Here is a 17,824-nt window from a genome sequence, read left to right as displayed (position 1 = left end):
AATGAATTAATAAAATGGAATAATTCCACAAATCCCTCCACAGCAGAAATACAGAAATTCCAGGAGTGCTGGATTATGCAGAGGTTGTTCACCTAATTGCTGTTGACTTCCAGCACTGTCAGTTTGAGTTAAGCTGGCTGGAGGTGAGTAACTGAGTGGAGCCTGACACTGCAATGTTGGTGTATCTCTGGAACAGTGCACTCTATAACCTCTTACCACACACATACACACACACATACACACACACATACACACACACACACACACACACACACACACACACACACACACACACACTCTCTCTCTCTCACATTCTGCTGTGCGTGTCCGCTGGGCAGGATAAGAGGTCAGCCGGTTCCTGCATTTTGCGAGAAGTCCTATTTCATTTAGGTCAGTCAACTTTATGCTCCTGTCCTGTCTATGTCTGTCCTCTCTCTCTCTCTCTCTCTCTCTCTCGGTCTCTCTCTCCCTCTCCCTCCCTCCCTCTCGCCGTCTCTTTCCTTCTTTCTCTCCTTCTCCCTCCTTATCTCTCTCTCTCTAGTCCTGTCTGTTTCTCTCCTTCTTTCTCTGTAGTCCTGTCTCTTTTCTTTCTCTATCTCTCTCTTTCAAGCTCTTTTTGTTTCCCCTTTTCTTTTCTTTTCTTTTCCTTCTCCTTCTCACTCATTCTGCCCTCTCAAGCTCCTTCTTCCTCTTTTTCTCCCCCCTTATCTTCTCTCTTTGTCTCTCCCTTCCTTTCAATTTAATGGAAATCAGTTAACTTTATCAGAATGACCATATTTAGTTACAAAAAGATTTCATTTAAAATGATTAACATTTCTTCCCCTCCACTCATTTGTTCTCTCTCTTGCTGCTCAGCTCTGTCTAGCTCTAATGCCCATCCCTCACGCTTCACCCAGACTCAAAAACATGGCCTCTCCTGAAACTGTTATTCTGTTTTATTTTCCGCGAGTGGTGTTCACATTAAGCTCAATCAGAGGCCGCAATTACGGCCTGAGCTCCACCCAGCCTACAGCTACCACGCCAAATGAGAAACAAGCCTGAGAATACGACCAGCCTTCTTTCTGTGAGAGTTATTCTCTTTTAGCCTGGTGGATAAATACAGGCTTCTCGATACGTACCATTAAAATGTCCGCCGTTATGGCCCAGTTCAAGAAGAGCAGTGTTTCTCCTATGAAGATGCAGACCTGATGGAAGAGAGAGACAGAGAATTTGTGAAGTTCATCGTTGCAGTAAAACACCACTGAATCTGTCATCTAAGAATGTATTAATGTCAGCTCACTGCAGGTCAACGATGAAGCTTCGCTTGAATCAAAGAAGAAAAACCCACAGAACTGTTTTGGAATATGAAAACATGCTATTATGTTGTGGTCGCATTATTTTGGAACGTAATACTCAATTTGGGGTGATTGAGCATATTTCTTTTTTCCTCCAGACTACAGAAACAGAGGCAGAAATCACCTAGAACGAAGCTTTCAATGAGAGACTCAATTTAACGACTTTCTTTTGAGTCTCCAGAGAAAATGAAACAATTTCCCACAGCAAGTAACAGCCATTCAGCTCTGTCTGCTTGTTGGGACGTTCATTGCTTAACGGTGAATTAAAATGCAAGTATTGAGTTTCGTAAGCGATCGCTGTGTGAGTCTCTGAGCTGCAGACACAGCTGGCAGCAGCTGGCAGGCCTTGTGTCATTGTCTTTAGGGTCAGCCAGATCAGTGGTCTAGTCCCTAAAACCAACATTTCTTGTGTCTCTTTATCATTTCAGTCTGCTGCTGAAAAAGATTGGAACACACTGCAAAAAACATTCAAACTGGAAGAATAGCTCAATTTCTCATTTCAAGACACAGTCGTGTGCAAAAGTGTGGTCAAATTACATGTTTTTCTTGATTTTCTATGCATAAGTTAAAATACGGTAACACGTCCTCGACACACTTTTGCATTTTAATACACAATTACTGCTTGTCACATTTAACATATTGGGAACAAAAATAAAACATAAAACATGACCTGTGCAAAAGTTAGGGCACATTTCATATTTTATGTTTCTTTTTTCTGCCAATATGTTAAACCAGAATCTTTATAGGAATGTCTGTTCACTCAGCGGTCATCTTGGCAATAGCCCAGGGCAGTTACGTCCATTCATACAAGGCCAGGCTTTTGTTCTGGGGATATTCCATCTTTTGCATATGACTGTATATAAAGGATATATGTATAGATGCAAGTACCTGCTTTTCTGATAACGGATTATTGTAGACCCATCATTTGTGTTCATTTTTGGTGTTTGTTGGTTTATGTTGACAACCTTTTCTTGTGGTGTAATGGATTATCATATCATTGGGGTTTTGTTTGTTGCTTGTTGCTTTTGTTTGTCCATTATTTTATCCCTCTTTTGTGTTTCACTCTCCCTCTAATAGCTTCTCAGGCATTTACATTGAAAATAAATACATAACTATGTTCACTTTGAAAAGGGAACTTAAATATAGGATTTTCCTGCAAATTTTAGTGTATGAAATGTGCCAGAAGTTTTGCACATGCCAGGGTTTATTTTTTCCAGTATGTTAAAGTGTGTACAAGAGGATGTGCACAAATGTAATTAGATAGGGGGCGCCCAAAAATTTGCACACGAGCGTATGTGAAGCCTGTCTTCAAGGAGGATGTCTCTCTGCATGCCTGAGTGGAATGCAAGAGAGTGTGTGTGATAGTTAAGGTTCAGACAGCGTGACTGACGTACTGAGAGAGTAATCCTGCTGGACTGTGGAGAAAGCCTGAAGTCTGATCAGCGGCTCGGCGCACAATATGGCAGCTGTCTCAGCTGGAACTCTCTCTCTTTTTCTTTCTTCCCTCATTCCCTGCCTCTCTCTCTCTCTGTCACATTCTCAGACTCCACATCTGTCACCATCACACTTCCTCTGCTACTTGAAGCTGTACATTCCCTGTCTACCGTTTGTTATTCACAATACGGACACCACTACAGCCGGGTCGTCAGATGGAAAATTCCAGAAGCTTCTATCAACTTCTTGAGCGACAAATGTAGATCTGCATTACACGCAATACATGTATTATATTCTTGCGTCTTGTGTTAAAGGAAGGATTTTTTTTCCCAAAATGTAGTCGATCAGCCAAGACCTGTTTGGTGTCTGAAATGTGCTTTTTTATGTATACACTGAAGCTATGAAGCTAATGTAGCTAATGGAAATTTACACCATAACAGTTAGCATTGTGCAAACTACACATCTAAATCTCAAGATGTTACATAATTTCAAATATGTCTGAAATTGGGAAGCTTTCAGATGCCTGCTATTATTGTTTTTAACTATGCAAATTACTTTCTTCAGTTTATAAATAGGTCTAAAATCTAATTGTGGTTTTTCTAACCAATATTACATATTTTCGGATTTGAAGTTAAAGTACTGAATGTAGTGTGCCAGAATGCCAATTCAGGAACTCTGCACAAAGTTAAAATTCTCCACACTGAGACAGCTGTGGATGATGTAGCATATAAGCACAAAATTGCAGCTCTTGTGATTTGAAAAATTGCACTCTTTTAAATTGCGATTTCGATATAATTAATCATTCAGCCCTAGATATTAACTGATATTGACAGTAACCCATTCCCACCAGATAGAGGAGGAAAAAGGTTTAGATTTTGAATTATCTCGAAAGAATGACTTAATTTCTCAAGATTTTCACTTTGTTTTGAAATAGTGACTAACTTACTTAAATAACTGAATTCTTATCTCTTGAGTGACTTTTCAAGACTTTGAATTAGTGTCAAAATTATGCCTTATTTATGTCAATACTTGTCTTCTTATTTCAACATTTTAAGTTAAGAAAAACATTCCAATGTTATTAGAATGAGTAATTTGAAGGCACTAAATTTATAATAATAAATATAATAATAAATATTTAGTTAAAAGTATAGAATTATAATTAACTAACCAACATTTAAAAAAAAATATTTCATTATTTTAACACAGCAAGCTATGAGTTAAAAAAGTAACTCATTACTTTGACATAGAAAGTTAAATTTGTGATCTACTGCTGCCAGAAACAGAGAAGGAAAAAACATCAGTGATTCTTTTCTCCTGAGCCTGGCAGGAAAAGGCTTCTATGGATATCATTCATACAGTGTCTTGACACGGTTTGAGGCAAGGTTGTATGATTTAAGAAAGTTGTTTACTTGTTGCTGATTGGTGGGGTATTATTATCCATTGCATTAACCTTATGAATCCAGTACAAACCTAAAGAAGTAATAAAACATTTTTTTTAGATTATTAGACAACATCTGAATACTATTATATAGTAGTATATTATTGTGATCATTTACACGCTACAATATGAACTCAGTGTTAAAGTTAAGCTGAAAGGAGAACTATTTATGAGAAAAATAACACCAGGGTGTTTCAGTAATCTCCTCCACTGCTTGCACAGGGTGCTGTAAACTGAATAACAGCACTTGAACTGTTTCTCAAGACCTGACCAGACCATTAAGTGTCACTAAAAATATCAAGCCTTTTAATCACAGACATTTTTCATATGGGAACTCCGGATGCTTTGGAGTTTTTAATTTCTCAGAGCGTTGACAGTCCTGTTCCAACTTTATTGTCTCTCTCGGCTGACAGAATGCAGCCAGGGGTGAGTTTGTTTTCTTGTACGACTCAAGTTTTCCCCTTTGTTAGAGTGGTCCGTCCAAAAACATGCCATGGTCCATTGTTTTCCACCACTGTCTAGTGAAACTGCACCCTTTTCCTGGTTAGCATGTCCATTAAACAAGCAAACAGCAGCGTACATTCCACAATGATTTTCTTTAATTGCACATAGGGGTCCGTACCACCGGAAAGCACCAGAGCTTTTTGGACTGTTTTAAAATAATACAGAACGTAATACTCTTCCTTTAGTGTACTTGGGGTGAATCCAGTAGTCATTATAGGACTGTGCTTCCTGGGTTTTAGCATATGGGCATTATTTGAGTCAATAGAGCAGAAAGTTAGGCTGACTCATGGCCTCATGTACAATAGGATTATTTTATAGAGCTCATTTTGCAATGGAGAAGTTAATGTATAGTCTGGAGGCTAAAAAATGGGGCATTTGAAGAAATGTAGGGTCCTTTTACTTATTTCATTTTAAACATTCATTTAAGGTCCTTTTTGTTTTGTTTTCTTAGTTTGATAGATTATGTCTATTGTTAAATTAGATGCTAACTGTGCATAAATGTTTACCAACCCGATGATATGATACTAAATTTAAATGAAACCAACATTACACTGATGTTCAAAAGAAGACGGCTGTTCAGAGAAAAACTGTATTAGTCACTGCGGTCATGAGCTATGTAATTTAAATTTGTAACATATCATAGTGAGATGAGGTGAGGTAAAGATTTACCCAACTGCGTTTATACTTGTATATCATCTGGCTAAAATGCATCTCAGACCACCTAAAGTGGCTTAAGCAAACTGTTTTAAATCTGATTTATGCATCTTGACGTGCATATCTATATCCAGATACAATCCTAGTACTCAACGCATGAAAGAACTAGGTGTAAACAGGGTCTAGTACGCTTCATCATGTGGTTTCTAACTTTGTGTGACATACTATTATCTACACAAAAGTACAAACAAAATTCAGGCTTTACAAACACTGTTACTAGAGTGTTTAGGTTTGCAGTGAACTTCTGTTCAAACTCTGGCCTCTACTACTACTGTTTTGCAGGGGCTTGAAAATGTAGAACACCTTAGGATATGTTTGAGGTCTGAATCAAACAGCATTGCTGCTGGAGCTCATTAATCTACTTTGCTGTTCAAAGATCAGCCATCTGAACCCAAATACATTTTCGTGTTACTACACAACAAACCCTAACCTGACTCCAGTCTCCTGTTTACTCCACTCTAATCCCCATGACTGAGGCACTTACATATGCTCCTATGATGCTCTTCTTGGCCACGACGAAGATGAGGCAGATGAAGATGGCCGAGCCCAGCATGCTGACGGCACACACCAGCGGGTCAGCTCGCTCCGTCTTCTGACGGCAGAACCGCGTGGTGGCTGCACCTATGACCACACCCAGTAGCCCTGTCACGCAAGTGATGGCCCCGAAGATCAGGCTGGACAAAGAAAAAAAACACAGAAAGACTGTAACCTAACCGGCTTTTTACCAGTCATTAAATGACAATTACAACGATAATAAAACAGTTATATTCGGATGTTTCTGTTAGCCTAGCCATCCAAGAAGCAGTCTTTAACCTAATCAGACCACCCGTCCTGCCAAATCGCTGCTTCTCAATTCTTTGAAAACAAAACATAAACAAAACACACACACACACACACATCTTCTAAGCCACTTATCCTTCTGGGTCGCGGGGGGACAGGTCGCCAGTCCATCGCAGGACAGACAGACAGACATATACATTCACACACACACTCACACCTAGGGGCAATTTAACATGTCCAATTGGCCTGACCACATGTCTTTGGACTGTGGAAGGAAACTGGAGTATAAACAAAAACATAAAAAACAAAATATATACATGAAGTCCCTAACTTTTGCATACGACTGTGAAGAAGAACGCTTTTCTCACTCTGTGTGTGGACTTTATGTTCAGTCTCTGAGTGTACCTACCTGTCTCTGCTGCTGCAGGGCTGGACAGTGCAGCTCACGGCGGTCTTCTGCACCACCTGAGCTCTGAACAGATACTGTGGGATCCAGATGCCAAATGCTCCCGTCGCAAATGACACGGCCGCTGAGGCCAGAGAGGAGAACATGTAACTCCGGCTAGAGTGGACAAAAACAAATGAGGGTAGAATTGCATGATATAAGCAAAACAACACGATGTACCATGGTTAGAGGTTGCCTTGCATACTTTTTATTCAGTGGTGGGCAATATGGCATTTTATCGTAATCATGATTAATCACACTATTTACGCCAATTGTAGAGACCCAGTATAAACAACCAATGTTAAGTAACTACATAGACTGTGTAGTCACAAGTAGCTAAATAGGTGTGAACCCATTAAGCCATTATCTTATTTTATTTTTTAATTTTTACCATTTGCTTGATTGCCACTTATTTTATGAAATACTGGAATCTTGTGTATCGTGAAAATGTCTTCAAGTATCATGATGTTATATTTTTGCCATATGACCCACCATTCATATCGAATGCCCTGAGTCAGACTTCCACAGAAACCTATCTGGCACTGTGGTTATTCAAGATGCCCACAGCACACAGTAAATTAATAATCTGTTATAATAATCTGAGGTTATTTCCATAATGCGATATCAGTAGGTTCAACACTGCGATTACGCTAAGTTTGAGTTCCCCTCATAAATTGAAATGTTTTGTTGATTTTTTCCTCCCGAATATATTAAATTCAGCAAATACGCAGTAATTGTGAATTAAAATGTGCAGAAGTTTGTTCTCTGTAAAGGATGAAATTTAACAAAACATGGACTCCCAAAGTTTTGCATTCAACTGTGTACATTGTGCAGTTCTATTTTCTGTTTCAAGGGTGTTCTTAGGGGTGTTCTCTCTGTCATCTTTCCTCTCTCTTTCTCTCTCTTTCATACCTTCTGAAAGTAATTAAAACCCCTTAACAGATCTAGAATAATGTGTGATATCACAAGCCTGCTTCACAAGCCGCCTCTACTGCTTCTGCATTTCAGCCTTATTTTCTCCTACTCTAAATTCCACAAAGAAGACAGAAAGCAGGAGGATTTCTTACTTTTTACCGAGGGCCTTCATGTCACAGAACCAGGAGGTGCGGGTTTTCATGCGGCTGCTGGGCTGGTCAACACTGCCTCTCTTGGGTTCAGGAACGAAGAGCAGGATAAGTGCTCCAGCGGTCATGCCCAACAGGGGAGACACCTACACACAGGAGAGAACGGCTTTTTAGCTACTTGCCAGCTGGAACTAGGGATGGGCAACATAACCATTCATGTACATAATAAGGAATTTACATTATTATGCAAACGTTTTTGTGGATTTAAGGAGAAAAGATGCTAAAGATGGCAATGATCCAATACCAGGTATCCATGTTGGACCAATATGAACAGAAAATGCTGGATACTGGAGTTGGGAAAAAAGGATCAATATGATCTGATCCTCTAACAAATCTAGCCCAAAATAACACACTCCTGCATTGTTTTATGTGGTGAGGTTAGCTGTGTATTTCTATTGGTTTGGTATACTGTTTGAGAAGTATGAGTATGATAGCCACGTTTAAGTGATTCAATTAAAAACAGTACATTTTAAAGCGTAATAGATTTTAAAGAAGATGAAGTAAGGCAGCACTGGTATAATTTACCGAGCATTTGTTAAAGCTACACTATGTAAGTTCTGAGGATCTGGTGATCTCTTTGGTGGAAATGTGTAATAGTATGCGATATGCAAAAGAACATTTTGCAACGTGAGTTGTGCTTCGGAAATCCAGCCAGACACCTGTGACTTTTAGACTGTTAGTTCGGGCTTTACAGGGCGACTCGCAGCAGTACCAGACACCATACTGTGGTGTGTTTTTTTTTCTCTCCTGACTCATTAATGCTACTTCTTTCAATTTTACAAAAAAGGCACAAATGCATTTCAGCACACGGCCTTCCTCAGCATACATCACCGACCCACTAAACAGTTCTACTGATTATATGAACCCACCCACTGATGACATCTTTAAAACAAGTCACAATTACCAACTACAAAATTTATATTGTACATAGTCAAATATTGATCTTGGCTAAATTTAGCACTCAAATTTTTTTTCCAACTGTAGATTTTAAAGAAAAACGTCAGATCAGTATCAGTATTGGTCGATACTCAAGGTCTCAATAACTGTATCAGTGTGCAGAAAGTGATATCATGTTATCTCTAACTGTTGTACTTTTAGTTGCCCTAATTGTTGCCCTTATTGTTCTATACTGGCAAAGTTTAACGATTGGCGCTCGCATTGAAGACCAATCTGCGTTTGTGCAAATCTGGCAGAGCTCTCATCTCATACCTTATGATGCAGCTCAGTGATGCATTTGACTCTGCAGTGTTGAATAGACTCAACTCACTCTCTCTCTCACACTCTTTCTCTGTCCCTCTCGCTCACTCTCTCTTTCCATGTGGAAGCAGCTGCAGTCCACCAGGCCACCAGCTATTATTTTCTTTATCATTTTTTTTATAATATTCTCTGCATTGTGTGCATGCGTGAGTGTGTGCAAATGTGTGTGTTTATACGGGTGTGTGTGGGGGTGTGTGTCCACAGAGAAGCAATGCTCAGAGGTCCATCCCGTGTGAAAGCAAAACCAATTTTGTCTGTCAGATGGAATCCTCCTGCAGATATTTTATGCCACTTTAATACTCAGCTCTGGTGTGTGTGTGTGTTTACTCTCACTTGCTGCATTATGAATCTGCGGACGAGAAGAAAGAGTGAACGCGAGTCTCATCCACTTGACTGCTGCTGTTTGATGCATTAAGCCATGCTTCCTTTGCCTTGCCTGTGTGTGTGTGTGTGTATGTGTGTGTGTGTGTGTGTGTGTGTGTGTGTACTGCAGGGCTTTGATGAGGAGCTGCAGTCTGTGCTGTAATTCAGGCTTTGGTTTATTAGCCCTGTACTCTAACACGCCCCAAACACAGAGACCTTTACAGAAGCACTGTTGTCCACTCTCACCTCTTCCCTTTGGCTTCACAGCAGCGTTAAAGCAATAATTCATTGAAAAATCCAGTGTACACAACTCCAAATATAGTTGAGCAGCCAAAACACTGATGTCTGAAGATGTTTGATGTCCAAAGATGGCTTCTTTAGTTTTGGACTGGAGCTACAAAGCTAATGTAGCAATTAAGCCTACTGCTATTGTGCTGCTCTAGTTTTGCCATCCCAGCAGATTCACAACATCACATCCAGTGGACAAGCTATAAAAAAAAACCTCATGAGGGATGCGGGGGTTCAGTCATCGACCAAGCAGTGCTTTACAGATATACTGTATTATATTGTGATGTGGTAAACAATGTTTTTTTGACCTTGTGTGTAAATATAAAGATGTATATGTAAAGTGATTGATTTTTTTTATGTCATACAGAGTCTGAAACCACAAATCCATTTGAGATTGACACTGTTTAAGGCAAGTGTAAATCGTTTACAGATGTATTAATGTAGCTTGCATGTTTCTATTTGTTTGAGTAACAAACAAATGATTACTCATTAGCTATATTCGTCTCGTAACTTGAGTGCAAAAGATGAAAAATCCAGACACTAATAATGTCTAGATTGATCGACAACAGTTGTGCTAAGGTAAAAGTCTGTATAAATTTGATTTACATAAAGATTCCCTTAAAGGTAACGTTTGGACCAACTACAGTCCATAGAGACAACAAAGAACTAGGCATGCAGAAGATTAACATCAAATATGGCTGCCTTCTCCCTCCATAACTCCTCTGTAGTTCTCCACAGGTCATTCTATTTATCTTCCAAAAAGATTTTGTCCTACATTCAATCTCTCTACCTCCTCTTTTCTTTAAAGGAAGACCGCCACGTCCTCAGGAGGGGTGCAAACAAGCGGAAAGCAGCACACAGTGTTTTTTCCCCCCTCTAAAGCAGGATACGGCTGGTAGGGAGCCCTTTCTCATCTGATTGTTATTTTTCTGCTTGTTTAAAATGCAGACGATGATTAACTGCCCTCAGAATCCCGAATCCCTTTGCAAACACCCCCCACCCCCCTTTCTTCTCCAGAAGTCTCTTTGGCAGAAGGTTACTCTTGAACAATGTGACAGAGCATTTCTGTTTGGATGAGAACTTTGAAAAACAAGCCGCACAAAAAATGGTGCCGATGCTTCCGAAGCCCACATAACTGTCGTGTGGAGAACAGCTCTTGTTGAGTTGAGACAACCCTGAAGTGCATGGCTAAGAAAGGCGTCTGGTGACAAATCACATTTATGAAGTATTCCCCAAATGTAATCTGGAAGCCCAGTGGTTCTCAGACAGGTCCTCAGGGACCCCCAGACAGTCCACAGTTTTGCTCTATTCCTATGTGGTAGAAGTTAGGTTGGATGAAAAATCACTGAGGACTGCTTTGAGAATCAATGGATTATCTACAATATCGGGAAAAAATTATATACCCTAGTTAAAACAGTAGTGGGATCCTGAAGCTTGAAATTTGTCTAATTTTTCCCATTTTTATTGATATTTCCATCTCATGCAGAAACCACATAAGCATAAATATTTCAGACTAAGAAATGTATGTGTTGAGACTAAGGCATGCAGTTTGCGCAATGCTATCTGCTCCTGTTAGCTATATTAACCACCCCGATCCAGTGAGCAACTAAAGCAACATTTGGACAACAAAGCTGTGTAAATTTGGCTCTTTGCCTAAGTTCTTCCTTTATGAGGTGGCCACACACTGTGGTTACTGTATAGCCATAATAGCTTTTTTGCTCCTTAAGACACAATAGGAGTTGGTAATGAACTACACCTGTTAACTTTAGCATTCACCTGTTAAAGTTTATGGAAAGGAAAGAAGAAGAAAAAGAGGCCCAGCTTGTGTGGTGGAATGGACTTATGAAATGAAGCAAAAGGAGCAGAATTCTAAGTACTTCCTTGGGGGCCTTTTGCCTTTACAAGGCTCTGTTAGAGTTTTCCTTTCTCCTGTTTCACTGCTCGTCAGCCTGAGACTCTCAGCAGCCTCTGCATCTCCCCTTTCTTCTCTGCACCTCCTCTCTGTCCTCACAGAAGGTGGAGGACAGTGTCTATTTCTCTTCCTCTCGTGCCTAAATACGTTTGGCTGGTAGCGTTACACAGAAGGTGGCTATTCACTGTGGTATTTTCAGAAGGGGGCTGTGATATATCAAGGGTAGTGAGAAATTTCCTGAAACAAATGCATCTTTGTGCTTCCCCTGCCTAATCGGGAAGAGTAGTGAAAGCCTATCTTGGGGTGGGAGCTAGCACTAAGACCTAAGTGTAGTGCTAGAGGGGATATTTGATATGTCCGGTGCGAGTAGGACCCCAGAGAGATGGTGGTAATGCTAAATTAAAGTGCCGCGGTTTGCTCGGCTGTCAGCGCAGTCTCTATAGGATCGCAGCGTAATGAATGCTCTGTTGCTTTTTCCAGAAAGTATTTTGGGATTCACCTGTCTGCTCTGGGTAAGATGGGTGTTTTAGAGGAGGAAGTGAGGAAGGAGGGGGGGTGTATGTGTTCGAGATCTGCTACCCGACTCAAGCCTTATGGGACCTGAATAAATATCGGGTTTCAGGTTGGGTTAGGACAGGACGATTTTTCATGTGCAACTTCGGGCTTTTAATGAGTGATTTTCTGTGTTGGAGTTGTTTTTCATTCGAAGGAATATGCCTATATACTCTCACACAAACTCCCTCTCTTTCACTCTGATGTGATGACTAGCAGGTGAGCAAGGAAACACAAGATCGAGGATGTACGAGGCTTTTTACCCAAATCAAGTGCTTTCTTTCACTCTGGGTCGATGAGAGTGTCCGTACCACACTTAAGTCATATTGTAATGGGAGCGTGATGGGGTGATGTGCTTTTCACACAGGAAAAAGTTCAATTGGATCTGATCTGGTCACACTGTGGACATATTTTAATGAAAAGTATAAACAGAATCTGGCCAATGTTTATCCAGATACATCGTGGACACTAAACATATGTAAATGCAAGGGGTAAACAGGCTACTAAAAGCAGTGGTGGTATTTTAAAGTGTCCACAAGGGCATTACGGTGCATGCTTATTATTGCTGCATATCGAATTACCACCAAACGCCAACACAGGTCTAATTACAGATGTGTAAAATACCAGTTCATCCCAGCCTGACAAATCCATAGTAATAAAGCAAAGCAATGTAAAATGATGTCTGCAAAAGTCTGTTTGCTTGTTCGAGTATTGTGTGTTCATTTATGAATGTGTTCTTTTTTCAGCACTGGTCCACCACTCCATATCCAAAACGCTACTTTTGTCCTCATTTACTCTCACACATACATAGATACACACTTCAAACAGAGCTAGCTCTTACCCTCAGAGCCCAGTGCCAGTCCCCTGCAGCATCCTTAGCGCTGGATCCCAGGATGTAGCCCAGACCACTGAAATGGAGAGAGAAAAACATGTTTATGTAAACATAACAGAGTAAACAAACATTTCATGTTTGAGTCAAAGGCTGAAACAGACTTCAGTGTGATTAGCGCAGCGGTTATCCCTAAATAACTTTTTCAAGAGTATTCGCATTTCTATCTCTCTCTCTCATATCTCTCTGCTCTCCCTCATTCTGTCACTCTCCCTCTGCTCTTTATTCCTCTCTCGTTGCCCTCTCAGAAGAGCAGAGTCACGCTAGGTGAAAAATTCATGCTGTGGGAGAGCAGGCTGTTCTCAGATCAGACACTGTGCATACTAATGACCTGCACTGGCGATCACCTCTGGCAATAGAAGGGCTTCAAGCACTTATCAGTGCTCTTTAGGGAGAGAGCGAGACAGACTCTGGCCTTTGGTCGGTTTCGGTCATTTTCAGCTGCGTAAATGATTAATACCTCAACTTGGTGGGTGAGCTGCCCATATCTCTCAGAATGGAACATTCAGCACATTCTTGAAAAACGCCGTCTACCCAAAGTCCACCTTTTAGATTCCTCCTCGCTAAAATCTAGTGGTTGTTAAGAGTGGCCAATATGGCAAAAACACATCACAATACGTGAAAGCACCTTCAAGATACAAGATATATGTTTTCATGATATTCAGTTTTTCTAAAGTTTATAAACAAGCTGTACTGGACATAATGCACCAGCAAAATCCATGTTTACAAAATGTTGAAAAAAATATATGACTGTTTTTTTTTTTAATTTCCCCAATATAATTTTGGCCAATTCCAACCTATTAGCTAGGTCTCCCACTATCACACGATACTTCCAAGCTTGGAGGTTGAAGGCTAACACCTGAACTGCCACCACATCTTTTTAAACTGCTGCTAATGCAATGTCAGATGCCGCTTGGCCAGCATTGTACCCACCAAGAAAGAGTGAGGTCAGTACTGCTGTCTTGTACTCCTGGCTAAGGATAGCTGTGGCATCGCTGGGGACTGAACTTGTCATATGACGACAGGACAAATGCAACCATTTAAGCACTGGAGACCAGATCTCTAGTGACACCACAGCCATAGTAATCAAGAGTTCAAGAGAGCATAATATTTCTTTCTTTCTTTTTTTAAACATCTGCGAAACCTAATTACAAAGGAACAAGACAACAAAAATAAATGTAAAATAAATTGATATAATAAGTTAATAGCATACTGGGCTGACAACTCATCAACTATTTTTTAGTTGAGAGTTTATGCAATCATGCTGGTTGTTGTAGTTTTCAGGTTCTCTAAAATTGGTCCAAATGTGTTGTTTTATGATGCATGCTGTTGTTCAGTGTTCAAAAAATACTAACGATACCCACAATACACAGGAAAGTGTACTGTGAAGCAAATTTGTAATAGATCACAATAACATCATCATATCAGCCGCTCACAGTGAAAGCCCACAGTTTTTTAAGATGCTTGGTTATTTTACTGTTTGTAGAAACAAATCTTGTTTACTGTCTCTGTGGGCTCCACCCACCAGCTTTCCTGTTTACACATTTTTGATGGTTCTGCAGAATCCAATATCTCTAATAACAACAGCACGGGCCTCTAAAATTCTTCTGGGGCAATTCTTCTTCATTGTTAGAGAGTGTTTACCTTGTAGTGTCTGAGACACACTTAAGGTGAACCAACGGCTGCTGATATCTGAGGAATCTGAGTCACAGCTGCTCAGACGCAGACCAAACTCTCTCAGCTTTGTGTCCTGTTTACTGTCTGATAATGTTCATAATTACTCTGTTATGACCCGACTACTGAGGAAACCGACACACACATGCGCACGCTCACTCTGATTGCGGTGACTCCTCTCTATCTGCAGACAGTCTGAGTGATTATTTGACAGTGTTGTATTGTTACACAAGTTAGCAAACCAAACTGTCTGTCAGTGTCAGTATAAAGTTTGAAAACACCTCACTGAATGTATGATATTAATAATGCTAAAGACATTCTGATCTACAGGTGGATGCTTAAATGCTTAAAATTTGCTTCTAAAGAAGGCCTCAAATGGATGCATGCATGGTGGAGGGGTACATGCAGGGTGCTGTAGGGCAATACAGTCCCCAGTGAAAACCCATTTTTTTCAGATTTCCCACTATTTTGTCATTATAAACATTATGCATAAAACTCAGACACGTGTAGGTTTACTAGTAATTTAATAGCTACATTTACATTGTAGACATCACAACCCTCTGGTTCCTGTCAACACCACTGTACAGAAATCCAAGTCAGTGAGTTTCTCTACAATGAACCATTTCACATTAAACCACTCTAAATGACTAATGAGCCTTTCATATAGAACCTTTTTTGGTGTGATGGCAGTGCATGAATTGAGTAGCCCCTCCCGTCTCTGTAATTTGGTAAGAAATACCAAAATTTCTTAAAAATACCAAAATTTCTCAAAATACTACAGATGTGCAGACGTCCCCATGTAAAACTAATGCTGTCCAAATTGGGTTTAGGCAAATAGATTTGATCCTGATCAATAAATTAAAAAAACTGAAATGGCCCTGTAACACGTAATTTTTATAAGCCAACAAGATGGAAGCATCTCAGGTGGGTTCTCAAGAAGTTGCCTGAAATACTGCAAAGGGTTTTTGGACCCTGCCTCAGTCCATATATGTTATTTTGTGGTTTTGATGTCTTCACTATTATTCTAAAATGTGGGAAATGAAAACGAGGAGAACCCTTTTTCGAGCGACACTGTTCCTTTTGTATCAGATTGCTATCAGATTTCCATTTTGATGCCTAGTGATCCCAGTCTAGTTCAATCTCCTTCCCTCGGTATGTGACTCATTCTCATTGTCTCTGACTCTCATTTACTCTCTGATGTCCTTGGACCTTCACATCATTGTATGAAAAAGAACTTCATGAATACCAAACAGAGGTTGCAAGAAATTACAAAGGACATTTCTGAATGGTCACCGTACCCTCCGGCTACTGAAAAAGCTCCTCAGTGTTATCGTAACCATGAAGATTTATGATTATGACAAATTGGAGATGGTCTTTCAGCCATTAGGGCAAGTGTGTTTTTATGGCACAGAGATAAATACCTTCACTACGATCAGAACAAACATTCTCCAGCTGACTTATGATAACGTTGAAATATATTAGGACACACATTTATCTGCAGGAGCCAAAGAGTCCGACCACCAAAGAAATATGAGGACTCGCTTTGATAATATAGCAGTATAATATTAAAACAGGAAGAGCGTCGCATTCCACAAACTTCATTTGTCTTGTGTCTGAAAGGTCTGGCGAGTTTAGCCGAAGCTGTTCCAGAACATTCCTCGTTGTGCCGATTCATAGAGACGACAGATAACATCATAGCTCCTGAAGGACTAAAGGGATTTAGACACCATTTGGAGACCTGTAGAGGAGAACAAGGCAAACGAAGCCCCTGAAGGCACATATGCCTCACTGATGGAATAACCTTGATGTTTCTACTGACAAATGTGCTTAAGAGCAATTATGATCAGAAACGCAGATAAAGAATAGCATGCTGTACAGACACTGACATCAATAGTCTTGTATTAGCACGTTTCTTTTGTAATCAAGCAATCTATGGATGCATCAATATGGGGATTATGTGCCGATGCTGATATTTAATATTTTTCATGTATGTATCTGGCGATGCGATACATAAACATGCATAAAATGCTGAAATTGGGACTAATCGACCTGGAGAAATAGTCATATGCCTGTAAAAATACATGTTTTGTTGAAGTGGAAATAACACAGTGGCTACAGGGAACAAACTTAAATAGTTTCATATTTTAACATATTGGAAAAAATAAAACAATATATAAAATGTGCTATAACTTTTGCACGTCATGTTTTATGTTTTTCTTTTGTTTTTTCCCCAATATGTTAAATTCAGCAAATAAACAGTAATTGTATACTAAAGTGTGCATAAATTTGTTCTCTGTAGAGGGTGTATACTTCTTTTCACTTTAAAACATTTGACTGGGGTTCCCAACCTTTTGCAACTGTATTATTTCTGTGGGGTTACAAATGCAGGAAAATGAATAAAATGGAGACATTTTTTAATTCTGTCAAAACAATCAATGCGTCAAAAACAATCAATGCGTCATCAAATACAGGTTTGGATGATCGGTCAAATTTAAATATCTGTCCAATCATTTTTGATTAAAGATCTGCTGATACCAATATGATATGATCAAGTGTTACTTGATATTACTTATTCATTAAGTTCTTCTACACCTATAATAAATGATCTTAGTAACCTTGAGTAATCTTCAACCACTGTGGTAACTACATGTTTACAGATTCCTTAATTAATCTCTAAGTTGCATTTAACCAAGCATTATGTGTTAACTATATAAAGCTTCTAGTAAATGTGAACTAGTGGACTCCCAATTTAACAGCAGTATGGAGAGAACAGTTATCTAACATACCTACAGGTACTGATAATTACCACTCTAGTATCATAACAGGTTGTCAGTGATTACTAGCTTTTAAATAATTACTGGCAGTTAAATTATGTGTTTGTATGGTTAATGGCTCTGATTTCCAGTTTATTTGTTCAGTCACAAAGAAATATTGCCATATCAGTAAGGAATATCTCAATAATCTTAAAATAAGAACTGTGTAAATCAATAGACATTTGGATAATACCAAGGGTCGGTCTCTCAAAAGGGGATTATGCTTAGTCCTAGACTGTATACCAATCGCAGAGGTTCAACACTGGTTACCCAGACTATACACTTATTTCAGCACAGTAGTTG

General features: G+C 39.6%; 1 protein-coding gene across 1 annotated transcript in view; it reads right to left on the bottom strand.

Annotated features, from left to right (window-relative positions):
- The window catches only part of spns2 (spinster homolog 2 (Drosophila)), a 114,891-nt gene that overhangs the window by 20,699 nt on the left and 76,368 nt on the right, over positions 1–17,824 (bottom strand). The window contains exons 5-9 of the mRNA XM_036580444.1: positions 12,987–13,053; positions 7,717–7,859; positions 6,614–6,766; positions 5,909–6,098; positions 1,119–1,184 (exon numbers count right to left, since the gene is read on the bottom strand). Coding sequence (XP_036436337.1) covers positions 1,119–1,184; positions 5,909–6,098; positions 6,614–6,766; positions 7,717–7,859; positions 12,987–13,053 — 619 coding nt within the window. The remainder of the gene's footprint in view (positions 1–1,118; positions 1,185–5,908; positions 6,099–6,613; positions 6,767–7,716; positions 7,860–12,986; positions 13,054–17,824) is intronic.

The sequence above is a fragment of the Colossoma macropomum genome, unplaced genomic scaffold (genome assembly GCF_904425465.1).
Source record: "Colossoma macropomum unplaced genomic scaffold, Colossoma_macropomum, whole genome shotgun sequence".
In the NCBI taxonomy this organism is placed as follows: Eukaryota; Metazoa; Chordata; class Actinopteri; order Characiformes; family Serrasalmidae; genus Colossoma; species Colossoma macropomum.
Note: the sequence above shows the minus strand (reverse complement) of the source record. Positions and strands in the feature narration are given on the sequence as shown.